This window comes from Ammospiza caudacuta, chromosome 5, assembly GCF_027887145.1.
Source record: "Ammospiza caudacuta isolate bAmmCau1 chromosome 5, bAmmCau1.pri, whole genome shotgun sequence".
Lineage (NCBI taxonomy): Eukaryota > Metazoa > Chordata > Aves > Passeriformes > Passerellidae > Ammospiza > Ammospiza caudacuta.
In genome coordinates, this window is record NC_080597.1 from 5,786,395 (window position 1) to 5,813,957 (window position 27,563).

A 27,563-nucleotide genomic window follows, 5' to 3' on the forward strand; every position below is an offset into this window, starting at 1 on the left:
GGTGTGTAATAATTATAATGTGTTTTCATTTACACAGTGTCTCCTCCACACACAATGGAATGCAGCAAAATGTAACTAAAACCACATATCCTCACAAATAAAGGGACAGAGAAAGAGAGAGAGTTTCATACAAAGGTTAAACAAAAAAATCTGTTTAATGTCACTTTGGGGATGACAGGAACTGGAGTAAAACAAACATCCAGAAGAAACTTTGAGGGGTTGCCTCAGGAAAAGCACGTGTGTGCCACCATATCTGCATATTCAATATGTCTTGCTGGGACAGCAATTAGGAAGCTGGAAATTTTCAGTGTGGGAATTAGATGGAAGAATGTGAACCATTCTAAACAAAACAGAGTGGAGTTGCCAGCTGACTTGCTAAAATGCCAGTGCTCTCTAGGATCCCTTGAAACAGAGCTGAGGACTGGCCCGGCTGCTCAGGGAGTGGGTAGGGAGCCAGGAGATTTGGGCTGGATCCTGGCCCTGCAACAAACCCAGCATGTGACGCTGGGAAGTCATTCAGCTCTCAGCTTCCAAAACCTGATTCCATGCCTGCGCTTCTGGGCACCTAGAGTGAGACAGCGAGAGCCCAAACACCCCAGACCTCAAACAGGGCTAAGCTGCAGGTACTCACTGCCCATCCATGAGGATCACACACTTTGGGGCTCAGTTTCATCATGGATGGAGCAGGGCTAAAACCTGCAAAGGAACCTGGAATGCTACAGAGCTCCAAGTAGGTATGACATGATTAGACATCTTTTGCCACATGGATATGCAAAGGACTATTAATGAGTTACCTGGTGCTTCCCACATCCTGTGGCAATTATTGCCATTCTATAAATATTTTCAAGACTTTTTGTTTATGTTTCCTACTTCAGGGCATCAAGGAGTAATCTCCTCACAAAAGGATTCACTGTTCCAAAAGAAACCTAAAGAACACAGATCAGGATTGCTGGCAAAAAGCGTGGAACAACAACGCTGACAAGACCAGGAAAATACTGGATCTCAAGGGTGAAACAGTGGAAAGAAAGAGGCTTTTCCACATAATTTAGTCAGCATGCATGCTGGGGGAATAAAAAACAGAAGTAAAACCCATATTTCTAGCTTATACTTTTCCGTATGCACACATTTTAAAAAATTTGGAACGATCAGAACTAGAGAAAGTTGAATTCTCATTGTACCTGAGGGGGGTCTGGTCACACATTAATTTACATTATACTGTAGGCAAAGGTTTATTATGTTTTTTTTTAAATTAAAAGTGTAGACACAAGTTGAAAGAACTAGTGTAAAACAGATCTTGTTCTACTCATTTATATTTCCACCTCTAGCATGGTGAACTCTGTACTTTCTTCCTGCCCTGTTTGTGCCTGCCCTTAATTTTACCCCCACATTTCCAGAGAGCATTTCCAAGATTTTTGTCGTGCACAGATAGGTAACACATGCTGGTGAATTTAATTTCCTTAATGGGGTTTTAGAGCTTCCACATGAACCCAAGAACAGAAGCAAGAACAAAAGAAGTTTCTGAAAGGGATGTCCCTTTGCAACCATTTTTTTGTGTACCCATTATGGTTGTACCAGATAACTTTCAGAAAATCAGGGGAATTTAGCACAAACAATCTCTGCACTGGTACTTCCAGGATTAAAATGTTACAGTAACCTTCCTTTGGCTAATGCAATCCAAATCTTCCATTAAATACAACATTCTATTTTGTGTCTTTAGCCTGCCTTCCTTATAAAACTGTATTTTCTAACTCTCACCTTTGTGCCAAGCTCTAACTGTGAATCTCATTTTCACAGCATGTTTCCAAAACAGTATTGCCCTATTTTTCAGTTTCCCTCCAAGAACTTACTTCAGAGCCGGTGCTCAGAAGGCAGGTGACATAACTTGGTCCAATTCAAGTGAATTGCCAATTTCAGAATGCCATTTACTACCTGAAAATGTGCTGGTGGCCACAGTCCAGAGAGGGAGGAGTCAAAACAATGCTGCAGTAATCCATGGGTACAAAAATCTTGTGTTTTGAGAGCCACACAGCTACATCAGTACCCTCCCCAAGCTGAGCTCACCCTCTTGTGAGGTTACCTTCCACTTGCACTGTGGCAAGAATATTTGAATTACTTGTCCCTGGCCCTCACTCTGGGGGGCCCAGGCAAGGCTTGACTGGAAAGCCCAGAGCCTGATGTCTTTTCTTCCTTGCAGCTTCTGACAGAGAGCACAGGGAGCAGCTTCCCTGACAGCCAAACTCCCCTTACTCACAGGCCAGTAATGCTACACCTGCCCTGACTGCAGAGAGAGATGCTCTGCCCAGAGCATCTCCCCATCCCAGGGTGAACGTGCTGGCTGTCAGTGGAGCTGCACACAGAGAGCATTCATCCACCTCTGATGGCTTTTGCACTAAACAGCTGTTACAAAGGCAGATTTCACAGACCTGCTGCTGTAACAGGTACCACACAGCATGTCAGACACACATGTTTCTGCTGTGACTGCAGGGGCTGTCCCTATTAGATCAAGTTGTAGAGGTCTCAGAGTTCAATCCCCAGGAATGGCTTATGAAAGCAATTACCACCTGAAAGGTCTCTTTGTTTTTGTGCCACTGCTTTTAATAATAATGATTGCATCAGATATTTTCTGCCATCTCCATCTTCTTTGGTGCTGCTGAGGAAGAACTGACAAAGCCCAACAGTTAAAATAGCACCCAAGACTTAAAATAGCACCCAATACAATGAACTGCAAACACTTCAGGTTTGAGGTTTTACATCCTGCCCTCCCAAAGCACTTTCCCTCTGATGATTTTAACCATTGAGTACCAAGCTCCATGTGAGCCCTGAAGGGTGGGACATGCATGGCCAAACCAGGGAATTGCCCGTGGGTCACCTGCTCCGAGCACCAGACAGTCCTGTCCCACAGAAGCAGACAGACAGACAGACATGAAAGGCACATGGCATTCGAGGGAGTTGTCTGGACAGTCACAAATTGTTTTGATTCTTCAAGCAATCCTTTCATTTACGCTTGGTTCAGTCTGTTACAGCAGCAACAATTGCTGGACAATTTACCAGCAAAACTGGGAATATAATCCTGTCCTCCCACACGTCACACCCTCTGCCCATTGCCCCTCACATCAGCAGAGTTGTGTTCTTGTCAGCTACTGACTGAAGTAAAAACAAGACCTGAAGGAAATAGCCAAAGCCAAAAGGCTCTAATCTATAGCTGGAGTCTGCACTGAGACATTAGCTCTGAATTTTGCCCCAGCTTTAGATAACCACATATCCACACTACATTGTATTTTGAATTAATCACCCAATTCCAGTAAATACATGGCATATGAGAATTACTTTGGGACAAACCATGTAATCCTAAAATACATCCTCATGTAGCACCTATTCGAGACATGAAGCCTGCAAAGTAAAAAAACCCACTTTGTTTTTTTAAGGAAAGCTTCATAGTGACCTAGTCTTCACAACAAAGCTCAATAGGCAAAAGGATCCCAGTATTACAATTTTCAAAAAACCCTCTGATCAGTTACATTTTCTTTATATTCTCTGATCAAAAAATGAAAGATCATGAAAATGAAAAACAAGCATGAATTCCAAAGGGAATCCACTCACTGAACACCCTCTGCTGATTTATATATGTGTGTGTACATGCATAGATATGCACATATGCAACACAGAATCACAGAATCATTGAAAAGTTTGGTTTGGAAGGGATTTTGAAAGGTCACCTAGTCCAACCTCCTGCAATGACCAGGGACATCTTCACCTGGACCAGGGTGCTCAGAGTCCTGTCCAACCTGACCTTTAATGTTTTCAGGAATGCAGCAGCCACCATCTCTCAGTAAAAAACTTGTATCCTGTCTAAATTGACTCTCCTTTAGTTTAAAACCATAAACTACTGTCCTATTGCAACAGTCCCAAAAAGACTCTTTTGGTTTCATTTATACATAAAAAAACATTCCCCAAATTGAATTTGAAGAAGCTCCACTAAACCAACTTTAAACCCACTTTAAGACCATGGGTTGTATCAAACTTAGTTGATTTTTGTGGTCAGATTTTCTTCAAATCTGATGAAGAAGGTCTGGAAGCCAACTTGTGAAGGACAACTGTGGCTGCATCTAAGTTTAAATGGATCAAAAGAGAGAGAAGGGTTAGCTGGGCATGGGCTTTACTGTCCAAGTGGTTTTGCATCACTTCTGTCCTGCAGTGCCAATGGCCACTGCCCAGAGGCAAAAGCAAAGCCAAAGGCTACAAAGATTCCTGTGGGTAAATTGACAAGTTTTTCATTCTGCAGCTGAAGCTGTGAAAATGCAGAAAGCACATGGAGTAGGGTGGCAGAAGAAAAGTAAGGATAAAGGACTCTGTTATCTCTTAAATGACTAATTTGAGCCAGAAGTTACCCTGCAAACTGACAGACAAAAGTAACACACAAGGCCAGGCTGAGATGGGAGCTAGAGAGAGACCTGGTGGATGTTACACCCAACCATGCAGGATGGACAACAGCGCAGCTTTATCAGCACGAGCTGCTTCCAATCACAGAGGCCACGAGTGAGTTATGTGAATCCTCCTGAACCCCTGCCAAGCAAAACTGTACAGCCTCCACTGAATAGTGGTGTAACAGGAGGAAAAAAATGAAGCATTTATCTGGCAAGTGCTTTCTGAAAGAGAGCATGGCTGTCAGGAGCTGCTTGAGGAGCTGGAATGCTAGGGATGGTTCCAGGGGGATGGAGCAGCCATGAGTGCCTAAGAGACAGGCAGGGATTTTTAATAAAATGCAGTTTATCACATGGTGATTACCACCTCCTATTTATACCACATGAGATCATGAAAAACATGGCACATATTCCTTTACTCCTGGAAACACAAAGTCAACCCAACAACCATGTGATAAATTGGCCCTTTTCATGCACTTTGTACTTTGTCTTTCCAAACCTCTATTTCCAAACATCAGTCACTTAGGCTGGCAAATAAAAATCTGCTGGAAGAGTAACTTCTGTGCCTTCCTCTCCCCCAGATCAACACTACAGTAGATTAGGATTACGAATCCAAATTCCAGGCTGTTCCACTCAACATGTAAATCTTAACTGTTCACAAGGAAGGACAGATGATCTAAGTATATAAGAAGTAAGAAAGAGAACTTTAGAGTCTCCAGGAAATGCTTCATCTATTTCTAACTTCTGCTGGCTCCACACAAGAGACACTACAGACACAATGTGCCAAGATATAAAGAAAAAAGTATTTCAGGTAAGCTGTTCTGCCTTGAAGAGCACACCTTTTCCTGCTCCCCTTCAAATGTGGTTTGAAAGGCTTAGGGAGAGGAAATTCCACATTATTTCCATGCTAAGATTCTGCAGCTGAGTTTGGGGTAACTCTGTGAAAGCCTTCATTAGCACTCCTTGAGAATGACTTGTAGAACTTGCTTGTAGCTTTGCCAGTTATGAGTAATGCAACAATCCCTGAGACACTTCTGTGCCACATTTCCTTCACACATTGCCTGATGTCTGCTGGACTCAGCCTTCCTGTGAGGGATCCCACTGCCTCCAGACAGGGAATCCCTGCCACGACAGGCCTGTGAGATGCCCCACCTTTATCTTTACTCCACGGAAATCCTCCATGTCTGTTGAGATGCTCTACAGCTGATCTGAACACAGCCTACCTGCAGAGAAAAAAAAATCTATTGCCCCCAATCTTTTGCTTATTAACCAAAGTCTCAATAGCACAAACTGCAAAAATAATACCACAAAGGTATAGCTCCTGTGTGTGACTGCAGCTCCACAATCACTAAATCCAGGTCTGTGCATTGCTGGATCCCCCAGGAGCACAAATTTCATCGGGATCAGGCCAAGGCATGTGATCAGGCTGCTGCTGAATGAGCCAGAGCTCAGGATGCAGGGCCAAGCCCAATCCTGCTCTGGCCAGGAGCCAGGCACAGGGGTGCAGACGACACCTGATCTGGCTGGAGCTCAGCACACTGACACCTGAGCCGGCATAAAGTCTGCTGGTAAAAAGTTAACCTGTCAAAAACTTCTTGAATTAACTCGAGCAGGCAGGGTGAATGAATACCAGGTCAGAGCTTCACATCATGTGGCCACCCCATTTTGGAGCCAATAATAGGAGCTGCACTGCTGGCTGTTCTTGCTCTGCCAAACCACAGCCAAATGTTGATAGTGATGTTTATATGCATGGGGAACTCAGTGCAGGATCAGGGCCTCAGAGTCCTTCAACTCGCCTTGCCTCCAACTTAAAGCAAAAAGGAAGGAAAAAAGCAGAGTGAAACCTAAATGTTTAACCTCTAAGTAGTCAACAGAATCCACTAATATGGAATCTGTATGTGAAGGTGGAGCCATGACTGCTTCTGTAGCAGATAAATTTAAATGATAATTAAAATGGAGCCTATTCCTTCAGGTCAGTGAAGGCATCAGTACAGCAAACACATCAGTAACTAGGCTGATTTGTGCAGTATTTTAGCAATCCAGACAGTGTTAAAAAGACACCCTGTCATGTTGAGCAAACTTAACTTTTTCTTGACAAAGAAAGGGTAGTCCTGCTCTTCTGAAACTGTTTTGAAAAGCCTTACCTGATCTCTGGTAGAACTTAAGCCATTTTTAACACTGCTGCAATATTGCCTAGTGTTGAGATGTACATGGCTACCATTACACAAGGCTATAGACAAATAGGAAACATGGTTTTCAAACATTCTTTCTTGAAATTATTGGAAGTCACTGGAAATTGCTTGGTTTATGGGAGTATCTCAACCATTTTCAGAGCTACTTCAAGGAGGCCATCAGCTGAAAGCCATTTTCAGATTATTTTCTATTTCCCATTACAGAGGCCCTAAAACAATCCATGCAGAGATGTACAGCAACCTTGACAGCTACCCAGAGCTCTGAGTTGTTTACAGCCCTGTCCTATCGCTCCTGCAGGCATGCCTGGACAGGGAGTTCCCAAACTTTGCTCCTCAAGGCTGTCACACTGCCTCATGGCCATGCTGCCACCACAGCAGCCAGTGCTCCAGCAGGCAGGGGTGAGGCACCATCCACCTTCTCCTTGCTACCTTCCACAGCTGCACAGACCCCTGTCCCTCCTCATGGGGCCTGGGGCTCCCAGAGAGCTCGAGGAGTTACCGGCCAGCCCAGCATGGCCTTGGCAAACCTCAGTGCAGAGGTGGCCCAGTGGCAGATATGGGGTGAAGCGAGGGGGCTGGCTTCTGTACTGAGCTGGAGTCTCCAGCTGTGCCAGGGCACATTTAGGTTGGACATTAGGAGGAATTACTTCACAGAAAGGTGATTAGACATTGGAAGGGAGTGCTCAGGGAGGTGGTGGAGTCACCGTCCCTGGAGGTGTTTAAGGAAGACTGGATGTGGCACTCAGTGCCATGGTCTGGTTGGCCTGGTGGTGTCTGGTCATAGGCTGGACTCGATGATCTCAGAGGTCTTTTCCCACCTAACTGGGTATGTGATTCTGTGCAGCAGTGCTGCTTTCTACAGCCTTGCCACCCCTGCCCTGGTAGGGACCTGTCATCCATGGGTGACAGCACAGCACCCACCATGGCTTCTCTGCACTGACAGGGCAAGAATTAGGATTAGTAATGCATCAAGGGAAGCATGGTCAGCGGGTCAAGGGAGGTGATCCTGCCTTTTTACTCAGCCCTGGCGCACTGCATCCAGTTCTGGGCTCGCTTGTACTAGAGAGTCCTGGAGAGGGTCCAGTGAAGAGTGACACAAAGGATGAGGGGACTGGAACATTGCTATTGAGAGAAAAGGCTGAGAAAATTGGATGACTGAGAAAAGACCTCATCAATGTAAGTATCTTAAGGATGAGTCAAGAGGATATAGCCGGGCTCGTCTCGGTGACACCAAGCAATAGGACAAGAGCCGACAGGTACAAACTGATAAACAGAAAGTTCCTCCTGACCACAAGGAACAACTTCTTTCCTGTGTGGGTGCCCATGCACTGCACCAGACTGCCCACAGAGGTTGTGGTGTCTCCCTCTCTGTACAATCTAGAGCCGTATGGATGCCACCGTGTGCCATGTGCTGGGGCCGGGCCGGGTCCCGGTGACCTCTGAGGCCGCTCGGGCCGGGTCCCGGTGACCGCTGAGGTGCCTCGGGCCGGGCCGCGGTGACGGCCGAGGCTGCTGGGGCCGGGCCCGGAGCGGCGGTGGCGCCCCCGGCGGCGGGGCGGGGCAGCGCAGCACGGCGGGAGCGGCGGGGCGCCGCGCGGCCCGCGCTGTTTCCAGGGCGACGGCTCGCCGTGTTCCGGACCGTACCATTGCGCAAGCGGCGCGGGTGGGGGCGGGAGGGGAAACAGGCCCGGCCCGGCGCCGCCTCCTCCCCGGCTGCCTCCTCCCCCCGCGCCTGGCCGCGCCTCCCCCCCTCCCGCGGGCCGGAGCGGCGCCGGGCCCAGCAGCGCGCGGCGCGGAGCGGAGCGGGCGGGCCCGGAGCGGCGGAGTCGGTACCGGCGGCGGGCGGGCCGGGCCGGGCCGGGCCGCGCCACCCCCTGCCCTCGCTGCCTCACCGCCGGCGCGGGATGCGGGCGGCGCGGGGCCGCGGGCTGTGAGCGGCGGCAGCGCGGAGACAAAGGGAGGCGGCGGCGGCGGGGCTCGGCGGCCGGCGCTGGGCACGGGGCGCGGGGGCCGCCGCCGGGGCGCGCCCGCCGGGATGCGGCGCGGGGCGGCGCGGCCGCGGCAGCAGCGCGGCGGCGGCAGCGGCGCGGCCCGCCCGGCGCGGCGGTAGAGGCGGCGGGGCCGGGCCGGCGGTCGCGCAGTAGCGTCTCCCGCGCCGCCCGCGCCGGCGATGTGAGGGCGGCGGCGGCGGCAGGAGGAGCGCGGCGCGGAGCGGAAGGCGGGCGGGCCCCGGGCGGAAGCGGGCCGGGCCCGGCGGCGAGGGGCAGCAGCGCGGCGCCGGCGGGGGCGGCCGGGCGCGGGCGGGCGTGCGTGCGATGGAAACGCACATCTCGTGCTTGTTCCCCGAGCTGCTCGCCATGATCTTCGGGTACCTGGAGGTGCGCGACAAGGGCCGCGCGGCGCAGGTGTGCACGGCCTGGCGGGACGCCGCCTACCACCGCTCGGTGTGGCGGGGCGTGGAGGCCAAGCTGCACCTGCGCCGCGCCAACCCCTCGCTCTTCCCCAGCCTGGCGGCGCGGGGCATCCGGCGGGTGCAGATCCTGTCGCTGCGGCGCAGCCTGAGCTACGTGGTCCAGGGCATGGCGGACATCGAGAGCCTCAACCTCAGCGGCTGCTACAACCTCACCGACAACGGGCTGAGCCACGCCTTCGTGGCGGAGATCAGCTCCCTGCGCTCGCTCAACCTGAGCCTCTGCAAGCAGATCACGGACAGCAGCCTGGGCCGCATCGCCCAGTACCTCAAGGGCCTGGAGGTGCTCGAGCTCGGAGGCTGCAGCAACATCACCAACACCGGCCTGCTGCTCATCGCCTGGGGCCTGCAGCGCCTCAAGAGCCTCAACCTGCGCTCCTGCCGGCACCTCTCCGACGTGGGCATCGGGCACCTGGCGGGCATGACCCGCAGCGCGGCCGAGGGCTGCCTGGGCCTGGAGCAGCTCACGCTGCAGGACTGCCAGAAGCTCAGCGACCTCTCGCTCAAGCACCTGGCCCGCGGGCTGGGCCGCCTCCGCCAGCTCAACCTCAGCTTCTGCGGGGGCATCTCGGACGCGGGGCTGCTGCACCTGTCGCACATGAGCAGCCTGCGGAGCCTCAACCTGCGCTCCTGCGACAACATCAGCGACACGGGCATCATGCACCTGGCCATGGGCAGCCTGCGGCTGTCGGGCCTCGACGTCTCCTTCTGCGACAAGGTGGGGGACCAGAGCCTGGCCTACATCGCACAGGGCCTCGACGGGCTGCGCTCGCTGTCGCTCTGCTCCTGCCACATCAGCGACGAGGGCATCAACCGCATGGTGCGGCAGATGCACGGGCTGCGCACCCTCAACATCGGCCAGTGCGTCCGCATCACCGACAAGGGCCTGGAGCTCATCGCCGAACACCTCAGCCAGCTCACGGGCATCGACCTCTACGGCTGCACCCGCATCACCAAGCGGGGCCTGGAGCGCATCACCCAGCTGCCCTGCCTCAAGGTGCTCAACCTGGGACTTTGGGAAATGACTGAGAGTGAGAAGGTCAGGTGAGAGGAGGAGGAGGGTGCCCCGAGACCTCCATCTCCTCTGGAGGGACTCACTGACTGACTGACTGACTGCTGCAGAGGAGGAGAGAAAGAGAGAGGGGCATGCACAGAGACATGCCCACGCACTCTGGCACCGCAGGGAGGAACATAGAGGGTCTATCCTCGACCCTTCTGTGCTGCCTACCTATCATTGCTGTGGAGGAGGAGGAGAAGGAAGGGGGACCAGGAGGACAGAGAGAAAGCACCTATCCATTTTCCAGGTCATGCCTCAAGTTCCATGCTAGGGATACAGAGCCCTCTCCCTTCCCACAGCATCCTTCCCTGCAGAAGAGGTAGAAACCCACACTTATGCACTGGGGCTAGAGACACCCCTCTTTATCCCCACTCCCACATTCCATCCCCTCAAGCACTAAGGATGGATAAAGAAAGACCCTTGTTCTGCCATGTATTCAGAATAGATTATTTTTGTTTTATATAAAGGAGAGTGGAGATGGGAACAAAAAATAAGTTAACAGCAGCAAAGGCTTCCTAGCTACACTTGTGCGCCCAGCCACTCAGTCATCCTGAGCTGGGCACAGACAGAGCTCTTGATAAAACAACCATTCCACCTCTGTGCTTGCCCCTCCCCTGTCAACACATGTGTGACAGAAATACTGCTCCCTAGGTACATTGATTTTTTTTTCCCTTTTAAATCTCTCTTCAGTCTCCAGTTTCATGTTATTCTCTGCTGTGGGTGGATACAACCTCCCACTGTTCCAGTTCTCCACTGCACTGAGACTAGCGATAGCTACAGCCTCCCCTTTTGTCAGTATGTTTCCATGTCATCCTGCACTATGGGTAATGGAAAAGTCCAGGCACTCCATTCTCCCTCCCCATCTCTCCACTGGACATGAACACACCATTTCCTCCTCCTCCTGTCTCTGTGGGGACTGGACACAGAGCCCACTCTCTTAATCCTTCCCGTGCACTGGGGGACCCTGAGAGTTACTGAGACTTGTCTTCCCTTTCATCGTTCTCTCCTTTTCTCCCCTCCTCCTCCTTGGCAACAGGGATAGACATATCCAGCCACATATCCATTCCTCTCTGGGTTGGGGGTGAGCAGGTAGAAAGGGGTTTTCACTCCTCTCTACCTGGGGGACATGAGGAAGAATCTCCAGCTTCATTTCTGCTTCATTTGAGATACTGTGACCTGTTTTTATTTTGAAATGCATAAAAAAAATTACTGCTACAAAAACAGCCTCTTACTCTCCCATCTATCCCTTGCTTACATCCTGTAATTGATCCCAGTTTTCCTCACTCATTCTCCCCTTTACAGTATTCATTTTCTTACATGGTTTTATTTTTAAAGACATATGAAGTTGCTGTTCTTGTGGATTTTTAAGTACTTTTTTTTCTGCTGAATATATTCTATATATATAAATATATATATGATGTCTGGCTACCTCGTTTTAATTTGTTACTTTTTTTTTTTCCCCTCCTCAAAAGCCCTGGAATTCTTACAGGAAAGAGATTTTGAGACTGAAACATTTTTGTGCCTAGACTGGAATAATGCCCCTTGGGTTTGTTCTTATTTTATCCTCTCCTCCACCCCCACCCCTTTTTAAATTTTTTTTTTAATTTTAAATTTTTGTTTTTAGGCTTACCCTACTGTGTCCCACCTCCACATTCTGGTTGTGCCTCTCCCTCCCTCTTCACTGGGAACTGGGGACCCAAACTGTGCTTCTGCATTTTTACTCTTCTGGCACAAATATGTAACGTGAGAATCCACACTGCGGATTGGGCTACTGTTAACAGAAATGTGTAAAATGCAAGTTTGTTTAAAAAAAGAAAAATTATATATATGGATATATGCAAGTGCTTTCCCCTCCCCTCCTAAGCCACCTACAAAAGGTCACTATGCCAGGCTTCCTGTTTGTAGGTGGAGAGGAGCAGAGCTGGCCTGCAGGCCCCAGGGCTGCCATGTGAAGGGGAGGAGACTGAAGTTCATCTGTCTTATCTCTGTTCTGTCAATAAAATGGATCTGGGTCTTTAGATTATTTTTTAATTATTATCTGAAAGAGGAAGAGTAAGTTTGGGTTTTGTTTTGATTTTTTTTTTGTTTTTAAATATCTTGGCTTTTTTTTTGCTTATCTGTTCAAAATCTCAAATCCTCCACAGTAACAGGCCAGACCACAGAGTTAACACAAACCCGGAGACCCCTATGGATTAATTGTACTGTTTGTGAATTTGTATAAAAAAATAACAAAGATCCTCTTAAAACATTTTATATTCTTACAGTAAAAGGTTAAACATATTTATATAATAAAAGAGGAAATATGAAGTATGTTTTTGAAAAAAAAAAAAAAAAAGCCGTATCTGTGTTGTCTGTACTTATTGAAGCCGTGTGTGTCTGTTGGGCTTGGTCAGAACAGCCTTGTGGCTGATGGTGGGGTTGGGGCTGCTCTGCTGAGGAAGGCCAGGAGCCTCCTCCTGTGCAGATGCTGGGTACCATCAGCAGCAGGAGCTGGTGAGGAGGGGGCTCGGCAGCACCAGCCATGGCCGTGAGGGTGCTGCAGCATCCTGGGGACAATCCCCGCTCAGACTGCTGAGCCTGAGGTCACACAAACCTAAAGTGCTGAAACTTGCAGCTGAATCCACTGCTTGGTGATAGAGGATTTGGGAGGGGGGGAAGAAGGCCTGTATTTCTTAATTTTTTTAAGCTTCAGATGAATTGCTTCGTGGAAGATTTTTTAGTAATTTAAATTGCGGCCCTCCCCGGATGGAAGAGCCATCAAATAAAAACATTTCCCAGCACTGACAATCACCAAAAACCTGCGCCCTCACAGACCTGGAAAATCTGAAACATCTTGGTTGATTTCCACTACGTAGCCGAAGATTAAAGAGAAAGTAAAAAGTGGAACCGTGTTCAAAAAAAAAAAAAAAAAGTTTGAATAATCTAAGGTGTCCTTTGTCCTCTACCATAATCTTTCTCCTCGACGTTATGACTTTTAACCCGCTGCGTCCCTTGCTGGCCTCCCCGACGCGGGGTGTTGCATTGTTGCGGGGTGAGCGGTGTTTGTAGGGCAGCCACAAAGGCCGTCCGTCTCCCCAGCCCGGCGGCGGGGCTCCTCGCCCGCTGCCCCCTTCCTGCCTCCAAGGAGGGGGAATGCGAAATGGTGGAAGAAGGCAGAGCCATTGTTCAGGAAAGTTAAAAGAGGAGCTGTCCTTGCTTGCTTGCTCAGTCATGCATACTCAATCTGGCCGGGCCCGAGTCCCTATGGAAAGGAGGAGGGCGATTCTTCCCCTCTTTTTAACATTCCTCTCCAGGCCTGGCTGTATTTAAGCTGCTTTCCTCCGCGCCGAGGAGGAGGGAGGGGGATGGTCTGAAGTTCCTGTACATTTGCATTTTAAGCACTTGCAGCGCTGAGCAGGCCACTTTGTTCCCCGCTCCGGCAGCCTGGCCGGGTGCTGCTCCAGGTGGGATGCCCTGCCACAGGAGGTGCCCTCGGTGCCCACACCTGCCTGCCCTGCCCAGCCCCTGCCTCCACAGCTGCTCTGGCTGAGGCTGCACTGGGCACACGCACTGCCAGCTCTGCCCAGCTCAGCTCTTAATGCCGTGCTGCATTTCAAAGGGAAAGCAGTGCCTGACTCCGGCCCTCTTAAAAAGAAACGCCATCTCCTCCACATCCTAAGGACCTGGACTATCTCAGGGTCTGGGCTTTGGGGCGTGTGTTGTTCTATTCCCTCCTTTCCAAGACTTCCAAGCTTTCTGCTGGGAGTCCATTGACAAAAGCTGCATTGTTCGCTTTAGGGAAAGCCACCACAATTGGATCTAATTGAGCCTGACACTATATCCATCTTCCCCTACTTGGAGGGAGGTGTTGGGGTCTGTCTTTCCGAGTTTACAGTAACTTCTTGATGGAAAAAGAGCATGTATGTATGAGTGTCATAAACAACAGGAATTCCAGATCAGGTTCCCAGAACAGCTGAAAACGTAATTGCTCCAGGGGTCAAGCAGCAGTCCCAGCCAAGGATGGGGAATGATAAACCTCTCATAAACTAGGTTTGTTTCTGCTGGGTTTGGGTGAAAATGGCATCTCCTTGTTAAGCCCCATGTTCACATGGATAACATAGATGTCCAACTGTTTCAATATAATGTGTGTGCTTGCAAGCTCCGTAATCAGAACCAGGACACGATATTTTTTTTCCCTAAAAAATCCCCTGAACTTCTTCTCTCAACTTACAAAAAAAAAACCCAAACCAAAAGCATTGCCCACATGGCCCAACATCCCCTTTTAAGAGGAACACAAGCCAAAGGAAGTTGCCAAAACCAAAGCCTCCCTGAACCCCAGTTCTTAGACACCCTGGACTGTTCCCGTAGATGGAGCAAGTGCTCCTCATACCTTCCTCTCATGCTCCACCGTGACAGCACCTCCTCGTACCCAGACACAGGCCAACAACCATAGACCAATTACCACATAACTTCTCAGCATAACCAACCACTCTTGAATTTTTGAACATGACTCAGTTGGAAACCGGGGTAGAAAACCATAAAAAACACTCCACTACTTGGAAATGAGCTGGAAGTCTCCTGTCTGTGAGCCCACAGTGCCCCAGCAGTGGCTTTGGTGCCAGCAGAAGTGCTGGGGCAGCAGGGCACAAGGGCAGGAGGGTGGCCCAGGGACCTGCTTTGTGGACAGCTCTGAGGAGCAGAGGGGCCACGCTAAGGAAATGATGGCAGAAAGAGCAGAGCAATGATGTGGAGGAGGGATGAAGTGACTGAGCAGGAGAGGAGGCAGCAGCTGGGGACGCCAGCTCCAAGCTGCAGTGCAGTCCTGCGTGTGCATGGGGTCCCTGGTCTGCTGCAGCAGCTGCTCCCCTCGCCAGACCCAGGGATGGCTCCGCTCCCTGGGAGCTGGGATGAAAAGCAGGCTCCACCTGGGTCCTACTGCCCTTGGACTAGCACATGGGAGGTCCATGCATGACAGATTTACACATTTGATACCTTCCCCTGCACGCTGCGGGTTGGGCTGAATCGGTTTGTCACGGTGGCTCTGGGGGCCTTTGTTTGGCGCTAATAAATAACGGGGTCACGGGGCAGCTGTCAGCCAAACCACCTGGGGCCTCTGCTATGGCCAGAGGTGATCTGCCTGCTAGACAGCACAGAGCTCACCACTGAACCTGCCCTTTGGGGGTCAGCGAAGGGTTAAAATGAGACTTGGGTGGCCAAGAGGCTCACGGATTTTGGATCCAAAGCTAGAAGTCAGCACAGGCTACCATTAACAGCTCAAGGGGACATGTCCCTGGATCTGGCAGCCTCGCTATGTACACGTGTGGGATGCTCCTGGCAAAGTGAACTCTTTTTTTGTTCTCTCTCTCTCTCCCTCCTCTACCTTAAATGCCACTCTTTTAGCCAGCAGCTCTTTAACAGTGCCTTCTGTGGAGGAAAAACAGAAATGGATAAATTTGACTGGGTGGTGCGGGCTGGACCCCTCAGGACGCCAGCGAGGCCCCGCGCCAGCGCTGCTGGCTGGGCTGCAGCGACACTCCCCACCATGGCCAGCCAGCCAGGCCGTCCTGCTCAATTCCCCAGCCCCAAGCTGCACGAAAGAAAGAGCTGGAGAGGGTTCATCAGGCTCCTGTGCCAGAACTTAAGCCTCCAGCCACATTTGGCAGGGATGCTAGTGCTTCTCCCCCTTACTTAATTACATTTACCATATGCACTAGCTCAATGACAGCCCAAACTGAAATCGCATGATGGAGATTTTGAAAGATCCGCATCTGATTTGTCCTTGCAAGATGAATGGAAATGGGATTTTCCTAAAAACTTTCCTTAAATCTGTGGTGTTTCTTAGACAAGGTGTCAAAAGTTTAGTACCAGTGACTGGACACATGCCCTGAGCAAGTGTTTCCACATGAGAAGGTTACTGAGACATAAACCAAACTCCTATTCTGCTACAGAAACTAACCCAGATCTAGAAACGGGAACCTCCTCCTAGTTATTTTCCTTCCTCTGAGTCTTGTTTCTCTGGGCACAGTCTAATGATTTCATGATGAAGCAATTTCCCCTCCCAGCTCTGGGAAAAAAAAATCAAAAATCCCTAACAAATTTTATCTGAGCTTGGTCCTGTTCCTCCCTCTCCTTTGCCTCTTTCTCTCCCCAAACATCCCAGCTTTACAACCCTTGGATGTCTTTAGGGGCTTGGCAGTTGGCACATAACATCACAGGGGCACAGAGCACCGCAGCTCTGCAGCCTCTCTCCTTGTTCACTGAGCTGAAATGCCAAGAAATCCCTGCCATTATCTTTGCCCCTTTCTCCCCTCAAACGTCCCAGCTTTACTACCCTTAAATATCTTAAGGGGCTTGGCAGTTGGCACACAGCATCACAGGGGCACAGAGCATCACAGGGGCACACAAATCCCAGCTCTGCAGCCTCTTTCTGTGTTCAGTGAGCTGAAATGCCAAGAAATCCCTGCCACTATCTCCCTTGGTGACAGCTGCGGCGGCACTCCTGGCTCCCCAGCTTCAGCGTGAGCCAGGTGCATCGTTCAGTGCCATAAAGCCTCCTGCCACACGCTGGCTAGAAGCCTTGCGAGGCATTCATACCACAGGTGAGCCGGTTCCCTGTGCTCCCCCGGGCTCCTGGAGCTGCCAGGGATGCCGTGCCTCACTTGGCTCTGGCACATCTCCATCCGCCCTATGCGAACTGACCCGAGGTGACGGCGTTAACGAGACCCCTCGGGTCGCTCGCCTACCTATAACACCCAGGACAACCAGAGAAACAGACGGAGAGCGCGCTGCTGCCCGGGGTGCTGGCAGTCGCACGGGCTGGGTGGCGCATCCTCATCCTCACCCTCATCCCGATGCCATTGCCACGGCGATCCCCCAGGCGGCAGCATTGCCCGCCGAGTGCCGCGGGCGCTCACGGCCGCCGACGAGCGGCTCCGCTCCGGTGCCGCACCGAGCCCGCTCCGGTCACCCGTGGCACCGAATGGCGGCGGCGAGAGATCGGACGGACTGAAGGGCTCGCCCGTTCAGCCCTGGACACGAAGCAGCACGACAGGCGGTGCAAAGGGATGGGGAACTGCTCGTCATCACCACCGCTATCAGCATTTGGCCCTGCACCATAAGCCAAGCTGGAAAGGCACACTTGGCATGGCTGAACTGGGAGTCAGGCATAGAACCGGTGAATGGTTTGGGTTGGAAGGGATCTTAATGATCATCCAGTTCCAATCCCCCTGTCATGGGCGGGAACACCTTCTGCTATGAAACAGCTGCTTAAAGCTCAATCCAGCCTGGCCCTGAACACCTCCAGGGATAGAGCATCCACAGCTCCTCTAGGTAACCCGTTCCAGGGCCTCACCACCCTCACAATAAAGACTTTCTTCCTGGCAAGCAATCTAAACCAACCTCTTTCAGTTTAAAGCCATGCTCCCTTGTCCCATCACTACATGCCCTGGTCAGAACTCCCTTTCCAGCTTTCTTGCAGCCCATCTGGGCACTGCAAAGTGCCTCAAGGCCTCCCCAGAGCTTGCCCTTCTCCTGGCTGAACAACCCCAGCTCTCTCAGGCTGTCTCCACAGAAATGCTCCAGCCCTCTGATCACTTCCATGGCTTTCCTCTGGACTCGCTCCAACAGGTTCATCTCATGTTGGAATGTGCATCAATGCTCCCCATCATGAAAGAACTCCATACCCCAGCCTGAAGAGCTGCCTCCTGGAAACTGTCTATCCTCAACTTAGCACTTCAGACCTAAAACTCCATCTATTGACATCTATAGCTTGACAACAACTTTTTTTTTTTTTAAGCATGCAAGTGTGAGAGTGTTAATGGAGCAGGACCAAACTTAAAGTAATGCTTAGATTATTTTATTTCAGTTTTGTTGTGCAGGGTTTTGCTGTGTTGTTGGCACAGTCACTCCACTGGATACCTCTGCAGTGATAAACGTATCTGGAGCTGTATGTGTGTGTCCTTTTTGGCACATAAATTTATAAAGTCTTTCTTATCCAGCTCTCACACTGCTGCTACAGGTACAGTGAAGGTGTCTTTTTCAGAAGCAACTGCACCTTATAATTTACAGAATTTCAATAATTAGCTTCTGCAGACTCATTACATACACACATCAAAAAGGGAAAATCAGCACTAATGGGGGAAGAGAAGTGGAAACAACTTGACTAAGGTGATGTCCCAGATCCATGTGTCACCAAACAGCGCCTGGCGTCCACCCCTTCCATCTCCAGTCCTGCTGGTTTCTGCCTCTTGCAGCAGCAAAAATGGAAATGAGTTTTCCAGCCTAAGGTAGGCCTGGAGAGGGAGGGTCAGGACAAAAAACATCTTCCTGTCTTCCACACCAGACTCACTGAGCAGCCTGGAAGTGCTGGTGTGCAAGTGTGGGCTGTGCAAGAGCCCCTCCAAGAAGCCATCTCTCTGTCTCTGTCTCTGTGCAAACTCTTCAGCCCAGAGAAACCAAATGCTGGTCACAGCTTTTACTGCAGGCAGTGGCCAGTCTGCCCCAACAAAAGCAGAGCTGACAGCCCTGCAGGGAATGTCCCAGCACAACCACAGGTACTGCTCTGTGGCTGCTCCCTGGACATCTCCACCAGGACTGTCCCTCAGCAGGGACCACCCACGTGGATCAAAGGCACCACAGGCTCTCTAGGGCTGCCCATGCTGTCTCCTCTCATGGTGTCCCTTCCCCAGGGTCACCTGTCCATTAGCACAGACCTGCCCAGACCACACTGAAGGCCAAGCAAGTGACAGCAACTTCTGCCCTCACACCCAGACCCCACTGCACCAGGGCTGCACTGCCTTCCCCTCACCTCCCCTGGGCTCAAATGCCACGGGGACATCGGGGGAACATGGGGAAATGTCATCTCCCACCCACACCTGCCAGGGACTCAGCAGGACAGGGGAGGCTGCATGTGAGCGGCCGGGTGTAACTTCCACCCTGTCCCTAGTGCCAAAAACAAGCATGTTAAAGCTAATCTACCCCTGTCTCAGCTCAACTGCTTTTCTGTGACTAAGCCCCTTATAATGGTTTTACTAAAATCCCCTTTTGATGGAAAAAATCCCAGCTGGAAGTTTCGGGCAGCGGCACAATGTGCAAGTCTGCGTGTCCCTTTCCCCAGCTTCACAAAAGCCTCTAATCGAGTGGAAAATTTGCTGGAGGCCAGAGGTTTAGGCCTGCAATTATTTTTTAAGGGATTATCAGGAGAGAATGGCGGCACTTACGACCCTCCCTCTCTTTGTGCTCTGCTCTGTGCTGCTTTCAGATGGACTCAGCCAGAAACCTAAACCACCGCAGCTGGATCCAGCAAAACCAGGGCTTGGCTGGGCAGCTTGCCTCCTCTCTGTCTCACAGGACAGATCCCAGACTCCAGGTTAGATGAGTCCCCATGCAACGAACAGAAGTGCTTTTCCACAGAAGCAACACTCTCAGGTTTATTTTTTTTTTAAAGAAAAGCTTGAGAAAAAGCAAACTATTCCAGCCCCGTGAGCCTCAGTGAGAAACCAAGGAGCCAGGAGGGATGAGGTTCATTGGACAGGCTGGGCTTTGGCTCTGCAAAGCCATTATGTAGGAGGTCTTACACAAGTTACTTGCAGCTGGCTCCAAAAAAGCCTTGGCAGGGAAGATGTGCACACTGTAACACCCAGCTTTTGAGGGCTCTGCTCCAAGGGTGGGTCCTGGCATCGGGGACCTCGGTGCTTTAGTGGCCTCTGAGAACAGTCCTACACCACTGAGGGTCCAAAACAACACAATGTCAGCACACTGAGCAGAGGCAGGCCAGAGGAGAGGTGTGGAGGTACCAGTTGTTGGTGTCTCTGGGTCTGGATTGAAGGCACTTGAGACAATAATTCATGTTTTGGACTCAGGTGTTGATTATTTCTTATCAGTAAAACAGTCTCACTACTGTGAATTCTGCAGCAAGGCACAAAATGGCCAACAATCTCTTGATACAAGGTCTTTTAAGACTAAACTATCCAATTAGTTTAAACTATCCAAGAACTGACACCTAGATTATTTTCCCTTTTAACTCAATAACTGATCCCAAAGAGCTGCAATGTGGACTTTCCTGTCTAATTACAAAATGCCACCCAAACCCATGAAGAAGAAGCAGCATGAAGAAGAAACCCAGGATGACACCCTGTGCCCTCCATCTTGCTCCCATCCACAACACACTAAAAATCCCAAAACCTCAATTTCTCACCAAGTGATCACCTACACTACTCTCTATAATCTATTTTACACTTTTGTGGATTCCAGTCTATCTTCAAGTCCAGGAAACTTTCTCCATGGATGAGGGTCAGAGTCAGTGCTGCGCTGGGGGTCAGGGCACCCCAGAGCAGACAGAGAAATATTCCCAGTGCCCTGGGTTTCCACAGAGAGGCACTGCTGGCCCTCCTGTCCAAGGGGCTCTGTACCTTGCTCAGAGCTCCCAGGAGCTGCCTGCACTCACACCTGGCCCAAAATCAGCTCCTCTTCCATCAAATTGCCACATTCCTGCTTGCTTAAGAGCAGGTGAGCCATAGCCAGAGGGAGCAGCGGTGTTCCCTGCTTCCCAACAGCAGCCTAAGGAAGCAGGAGACCTGCTTCAATCCCTGTCTCCCTTCACTTCTAACTCATCCCGTGTGGAGAAGGTACAAACTAACCACAGGAAAAAGGGCTGCTCTTCACTGCTCCCATATCAGCCACACCACAGTGTGGATGGTAATTCCAGACTTGGAGCAAGAAATGAAACATGTGAAGGAAGCAATGGCTGAAGACCTCTCAGCAGGTGGCATAAAGCAGCAGCTGGCTAAAAAGGGGAAGCAGGCTGTGATGCCTGAGCTTTCCCAAGATGGTTCAAAACTAAGTGGCAGCTGCCACTGGGGCTTTTTGATCTTACTGTGCCTGCTGGGTGTGCTGGGTGTGCTCTAAAAGCACCTGGGCAGGCTGCCTGCCTTCTGGATGGTGGTCAGACTCAAGCACTTGGGGCAGGCATTTAAGTAAAAAACTCAGCACCCGAGGGGTGTTAAAAACGAAATAATTTTAAAATCCTAGACAAACACAGAGAAAAAGTCAAATGAGGCATTTGTGGAATTATGATGCCCCCAGGAGCTAGGTGGTGCCTAAACTGGGGATTTTGATTTTGCAGTTTTGAAGAATGCTGCCTAAATGTCATTTGGCTTTCTTTGGTTTTTTCTTGGATCAATTTTTTTTTTATCCCTCTCTACCTTATCATCTCCACCCACATGGACACTGTTTTTGCAGGATTTAAAGACAGTAAGATAAAAAGACAAATGGCCAATCCTGCTCAAAATTGCCCATTAAGGCTGATATGCTTTGAGATACTCTGAGTCTGCTCTCCAGGAGAGCTTGTGAAATCCAGCATCCCAAGGTAAGGAATGCACAGCCACCAGCAAGGAGCAGCACAGGATGTGACTGTGTGATTCACCAGTGGCACTGGAAGTGTAAGAGCAGCTCCAGCCCCAACTTCTCACCCAAACAAATGGAGCATTGTGCACAGTGCCACAGAAGAGCCATCCTTTGCTACCTCCAAGGAAACAGATCTTCCTCCAGCCTGCTCTTCTCGAGCACCACTGGTGAGCCTTGCTGTTGGAGCCATAAGTCCTTCTGCTTATACAAATCTGCTGTCCACAAATAACCTTGAAAATCATTATCACTGAAACACCATGGACTTCCAGAGATCAGCATCCAAATTCTGCACAGGGGCAGGATTGCACATACTTGGATCATTTCTGAAAAAGGTTTATCCTAGCAGTACATAGCCTGCAGCCACCTTACTCAACCACTTCTAGTTTACTTCTAATATTTTTTCTCCCTATCCACCTCAAATATTTTATTTTTTTCTCCAGATTAAGCTGTGTTTTTAATGCTCTCCACAACTAGCAACAGAAAAAAAGTTGAGGAGTTTTCTGTTTCAGACAGCCTCTTCCATCCTGGATGAATACTCCTCTCCCTGAGTCCTCACACTCCTTTCCCTGCAGATGCACCTCAGGTGCTTCAGTCAGCCTTGTGAAGAGCCCACTTACCAAGCTGCATTGTACAAGTGGGTTTCTAGATGTATGATAAACATGTCAGGAAACTATTACTATCCTCACGAGTGTTTGTGTCCCTCAAGAGTTGAAACAAGAATCCTGATAATGTAAAGAGATTTTATCTCACTGGGATGTTACAAAGATTTCTCAGGTTTCAATATTATAGTATTGTTAAGGTACATATTATAATGAAGGTACAACTTGTCACATCTTCATTTTTGTCCCATCCCTGCCACTTCCCTAAAGAACAAGCCCTGCAGACAGAAGGGTTTCAAAACATGTCTGCAGTTACTGCTCTGGAGCTGTGTTCTGTCAGAGGCTTGGTGTTGAAAGCACTGTCTATATGTTCAGCTGCAAATTTACAAACATTTAAAGAAGCTGCAGTTTCCAGAAATGAAGGATAAGTTATTCCTATTATAAAAGCTGGGGAGCTTCCAGGGTCGCTGGTGTGCCAGCAGAGGATCCAGAGCCAGGGCAGATAATCACAACAGAAGAATCTCCAAGTGCCTGAGGACCACCTATGCAACATCTCCATGTCTCATGCACCAGGTGCTGCTCCCTGGAGCACAGAATTTGGGCATGCACTCAGTGTGCCACCCCTCCCAGCTCCTGGCTTGCACCAGAACAACGTCACTGTCACACACAGCGACGTGCAGAGCGAGGAGCCAGCCCAGCCCAGAGAAATCTGTCATTTACCAGGAATATGTGGTGTCAGTGCAAACCCAGCCCACAGCTGGGAACTGGCAGCACACGCTTGAGGTATCACACTCACAGAGCAGGAACAGAAAAACTGCTTTGCCCACAACCACCCAAAAACTGCAGGCAGCTTAAGTCAAAAGGCTTAAAAGGAGGCACACAGAGAAGTTGGGGTCAGGCTCCAAGAGGGGCACAGATTCAGAGTCCAGAAAAGAGGCTGCAGAGAGGAATTCATCCCAGCAGCAAGTGTCACTCTGCACACAGATGCACCTAAAACAGCTCTGGTCACTCAGTCCACAGATCCTACACACTTCAAGGATGGGAGCACCTCACCTTTATGCATGAGCTGCTCTCAAAAGCTAAAGCTGAAATCCTGGCAAAAGTTCCCCACTTTCTTTAAAAGTAAAAGAAAAAATCCCACCCAATGCAACAAAGAAAAATAATTAAAAAAACATCCCAAATCAAGAGTCAGCTGCAGCACAGAATGAAAAAGTGCTTACTCTTACTCAGATTATATTTCTTATATCAGGCTGAAGGTGGTCATGGAATAGGATTCAGCACATGGATGCATTTCTGAAGGATCTTTATTTTAATAAATATGCAGGGGGAAAACCTCTCTCAATACAAATCCTATGGAAAATATTGCTCCTGTAGACAGCAGAGAGACCAGTTCTGTTTGTGTACTCAGGCACTGCATACATGAAGATATTTTAGAGGCCTCTATACTTAGCCATTGTGGTTTCTATCTTTCCCAGGCCAGAGGTAGCTGTGTAAGCATATAGTCAGCACTAGCTAAACAAGTACTTTTGAAACTGTACTATTATTACCAAATTAGTTAAAGAAGGATTCTTTTTCTTTTTTTTTTTTTTTTTTTTTTTTTGAGGGGGGAAGGAAGGGGAAAATCTAGACTTCAATATAAAAGCATAAAGAAGCTCACAAAAGAAAACCAAACTGAAAAAAGACCACCCCAAAACAAAACCCCATCACCTTTCTAGCCCTTAGAGTGAGATGTGGTTTTTTCAGTATCTCTTTTCATGTAACTGCAGCCAGGACACTTCAAGTCATGCTTTCACCTGACCTCAGCAGGATGGCAGCCCTGGGTTTTCAGGGTTTTCCAGGGACACCAGGGTGCTCCAGGAAGCCACATGGGTGACTCAGGCAGTCAGCTCCTTCCTCTGAGTCAATGCTGCCCCAGCACCACTCCGAGGGAGCTGACCTGTTGTCTCTCAGAGGAAATAAATGGGTACCTGACCACACTGGTGGCTGGTGAAGCCAACACCAAGCTTGGCACAAACACTGGCATTTGGCTACGTGACTGCTGCCCGTGTGTGTAATTACATTTCTGCTCTGTCCTGGATTGCTTCAATGGCTGCTGTGTTTCACCCAGCCCTAAATGCCATCTGAGGCTTGGAGGAACAGCCCCAGAACTGCCCAAAACTAAGAATCTGGAATTTTATTGCTGATCCCAACTTTGGTTGGCTGCATGACCTAAGCAGGTCTCTCCCACCTTTTCCTCTCCCTTGTTTTCCCCACCTGCAAAGGGAGATCATGAAAAGAATCTCTTCTGTAAAATGCACTGAAAGACACTGGTGGAAAACCCAATGTCAGAGAGCACCATAAAGGTGAATCTTGTGAGACAGCATTATTAATTAGGTATCCTTGTTAAACATTCTGGGACTTTTTTCAGTAGAAAAGGCATTAGGGAAAATAAGGAAGATTTGTAAAGAAAGAAATGAAGTTTCTGGATTTGATATAATCAAGACCTATGATCTTTCTTGAATCCAAGAGAGCCTTGGATTAAGGACCAGACAGGTGTTTCCCCCTTTGATGTGAGGGAGTGCAGTGATGCCTACTCTACAGGAAATTGTCAAAAGGTGCTGAGCATTAACAGGAGGTTTTTTCCACAGGCAACTCTACTGTCTATAATTACCTAAAGAAAAATTCATCCTCTCCTTCCCTAATCCCAGGGCTCTGATCACATTCTACATTTGTGCTGGGCACTCCATTTTGGAGCCATGTGACATTTACAACACACAGTCTGAAAAACACTGAGGGAAAACCCTGGATCTGAGATTTGGCAAAGCTTGCTGAGGGTTCACTGAAAGGTTCCCCAAAGGTTTGTGACTCTTCTCAGCACAATGGGAGCAAATTACAAGCACTGTATCTTGCAGCTTGGGCAAGTAAAAAATGTGATCAGTCTTGGAAGCTTTGACCAAGATGCACTTTCAGTTCAGTTTAGGTATAAGCTCAGTTCCAAACTCACAGGCTGGAACAGAGCACACAAAGGATCTGCACTCACCTATATGGCATAGGGCTCAGCTCAGCACAGGTGACAGGGACTCACAGCAGACCTGGCCACTGCCAGCACAGACACAGCCAAGGGAACACCAGCACTGTGGGTCAAACAGGCAGCCAATTCTGAAGCAATTCCACCATCCATGCAAGTGGTTTGCAACTTTGAGCAGCCTTAGAGCTTGCAAATGCGATTCTCTCTGGACGAAACTGCACAGCAGACCATGCTTGAGGATGATACTCTGTGCATCCATGGGATCAGAAAAAAACCAGTCCAAAATGACACTGCCCCATCCCACAGTGCTCTTGCATGGGTGCCAGCTCTTCAGCACCTGAATGGCACAAGAGAAATGTGCTCCCTGGAGCACAGAATTTGGGCCTGCTCCTCCTGGCCCTCTCTGCCACAGCCACCAAGAGCTGGGACTCTGCTGCCCAAGAGCTGGAGTGCAGAGGTACAGCAGTACCCAGTTATTTGGGATATCTGCTTTTGAACACCATCTGCAGGATATTACAACTCTTGATCCCCTCCAGACCAGAGATGCTGGGAGGCTACCTGTGATCACCCAGCAAGATGCTGGGGTGTGGGAGCAGGGAGCCTGTCCCAGGTACCCCGGGATGCCCTGGCATACAATGTGCCATGTACTGTGTGAGGGCACCACAGTGTCCACTGAAAACAATCAGAGCCCACAGAGACACCCACCACCAAGAAAAGTCAAACTCAGCATCAGCCTTCCCCACAGGACTGAGCTGCTTAAACTCACTGAATCTGAATGAAACACTCTGCTGAAAATGATGCCTAGGAGAACACCTAAAATGCATTGTTCCCCAAGAGGATGGGGCTGCACAGGCTCTGAGGATGTAACATTTCCTCCTGCAGCTCCAGCCTGCAGAGGTCACCTGTCCACCACAACGCTGGAGTGAATGACTGGCAAAGAGCAACTGAGACAGGTGAGACAAGATGGGCAATTGTCACCTTCAATCTACAGTCCATGAGGAAAAAACAGCAGCTTCATACCCTACATTTCAGCCTTCAGGTGGTTAGGAAGTTGTGGCCACCTCTGATCCCAGTAATCATTCAATGCAGAGATGTTCTGGAATGCAAGGCTTAGGCAGTGACTCCTCTAAGCTAGTGTCCACTGTCAGGGGTCTCCCAGGAAGGCATTGCAGGTTTATAGGGCCAGGAACAGCTTGTAAATGGCTACAGCTGGAAGACTGTCCAGGAGAAGGAAGCCCCACACACCTTCTAAATGAGCTAGAATAAAATTAATAAACTGTGCAAGATTTTTATCCATGTATCTAATCCTTTTTGCATTCTACTATGTTCTCAGTCTCAATTATTTATGTGCTGTAACAAAAAAATAAGCCTCACGTGTGTCAGATGTTTAATTTCAATTTCATTGGAAACCTTGCATTACATAAAAGTATACACACAGGAATGCCTGGTTTACTTCTCTGTACTTCTACATTTATATACTTCTGTCATGTTGCTTTTTATTACTCTTCACCCTAATGAAGGATGCATAGTCTCTTTCATTCTTTCCACACCTGCAGGCATTTTCATCACCTTGTTCTGTTAAATATTTGTAGCAGGATGATCAGAAATGAGCTCATGATATTTTATGTTTAAGATTGGAGTCCCAGAGAATCGCTTGTAGGGTGATCAGAAATGAATCCATGATATTTTGTTTTTAAGACTGGAGTTCCACAGAATTGTCTGTAGGGTGATCAGAAATGAACGCATGATATTTTATGTTTAAGACTGGAGTCCCAGAGAATCGCTTGTAGAGTGGATCAGAAATGAATATATGATATTTTATTTTTAAGATCCAGAGAATTGCTTGCCTTTCCACCAAGGAGATCCCACATATCCCCAATGCCAGCAGGCTCCTCCTCAGCCAAAGCCAGGGAAAAAGGGAGGAAGCTGGGCTTGTTTCACCCTGTCACACTGCAGAACTCAGGACTCCTGGAGCAGTTCTGCGCCCCCAGCCCATGCCAGCCGGCCTCAGCCGTGGTAAGGCAGCAAGAAGGCATTAACCCTGCTCCCTGCTAGGAAACAAAGTGTCCCACTCATTCCCGAGAAAAGTTAAAGGTACTCATTTCTGAGGGACTTGCGGGGAGGGCAGACACAGCACAGCTCTCCCAAGATAGCTCAGAAATAACCTGGGAGGATCCCAGATGAAGGCTGGGTGTCTTCTTACATCTGTCTGGTTTCCGAGCTGGAGTGTAAACAGTGGCACATTAGCTCAGATTAATTACAGGCTGCCGGTGCTTTGCTTTCATGTAGCGAGCTCTGGGAACATAACACCACTGATAATTAAATAGCGCCTGCCATCAAAGGGCTGCAAACCACCCAGCAGAGCAGGCAGGCTGCTCGGGCAGGGCAGCAGCTTGGCAGGGCACAGGAACACAGCACGCTTGTTTAGGAAATGA

At 49.5% G+C, this 27,563-nt stretch overlaps 2 protein-coding genes across 3 annotated transcripts in view; one reads left to right on the forward strand and one right to left on the reverse strand.

Annotated features, from left to right (window-relative positions):
- The window catches only part of WNT5B (Wnt family member 5B), a 67,922-nt gene that overhangs the window by 24,696 nt on the left and 15,663 nt on the right, over window positions 1–27,563 (reverse strand). The window lies entirely within an intron of this gene.
- FBXL14 (F-box and leucine rich repeat protein 14) lies at window positions 8,929–11,568 on the forward strand. Its single transcript, XM_058804554.1, has one exon. It carries the CDS (start codon window positions 8,929–8,931, stop codon window positions 10,129–10,131), a length of 1,203 nt encoding a protein of 400 aa, XP_058660537.1. The 3' UTR covers window positions 10,132–11,568.

What these genes read in the sequence shown, in the direction of transcription:
- FBXL14 (XM_058804554.1), top strand. Translation starts at nt 8,929, where the DNA reads ATGGAAACGCACATCTCGTGCTTGTTCCCCGAGCTGCTCGCCATGATC.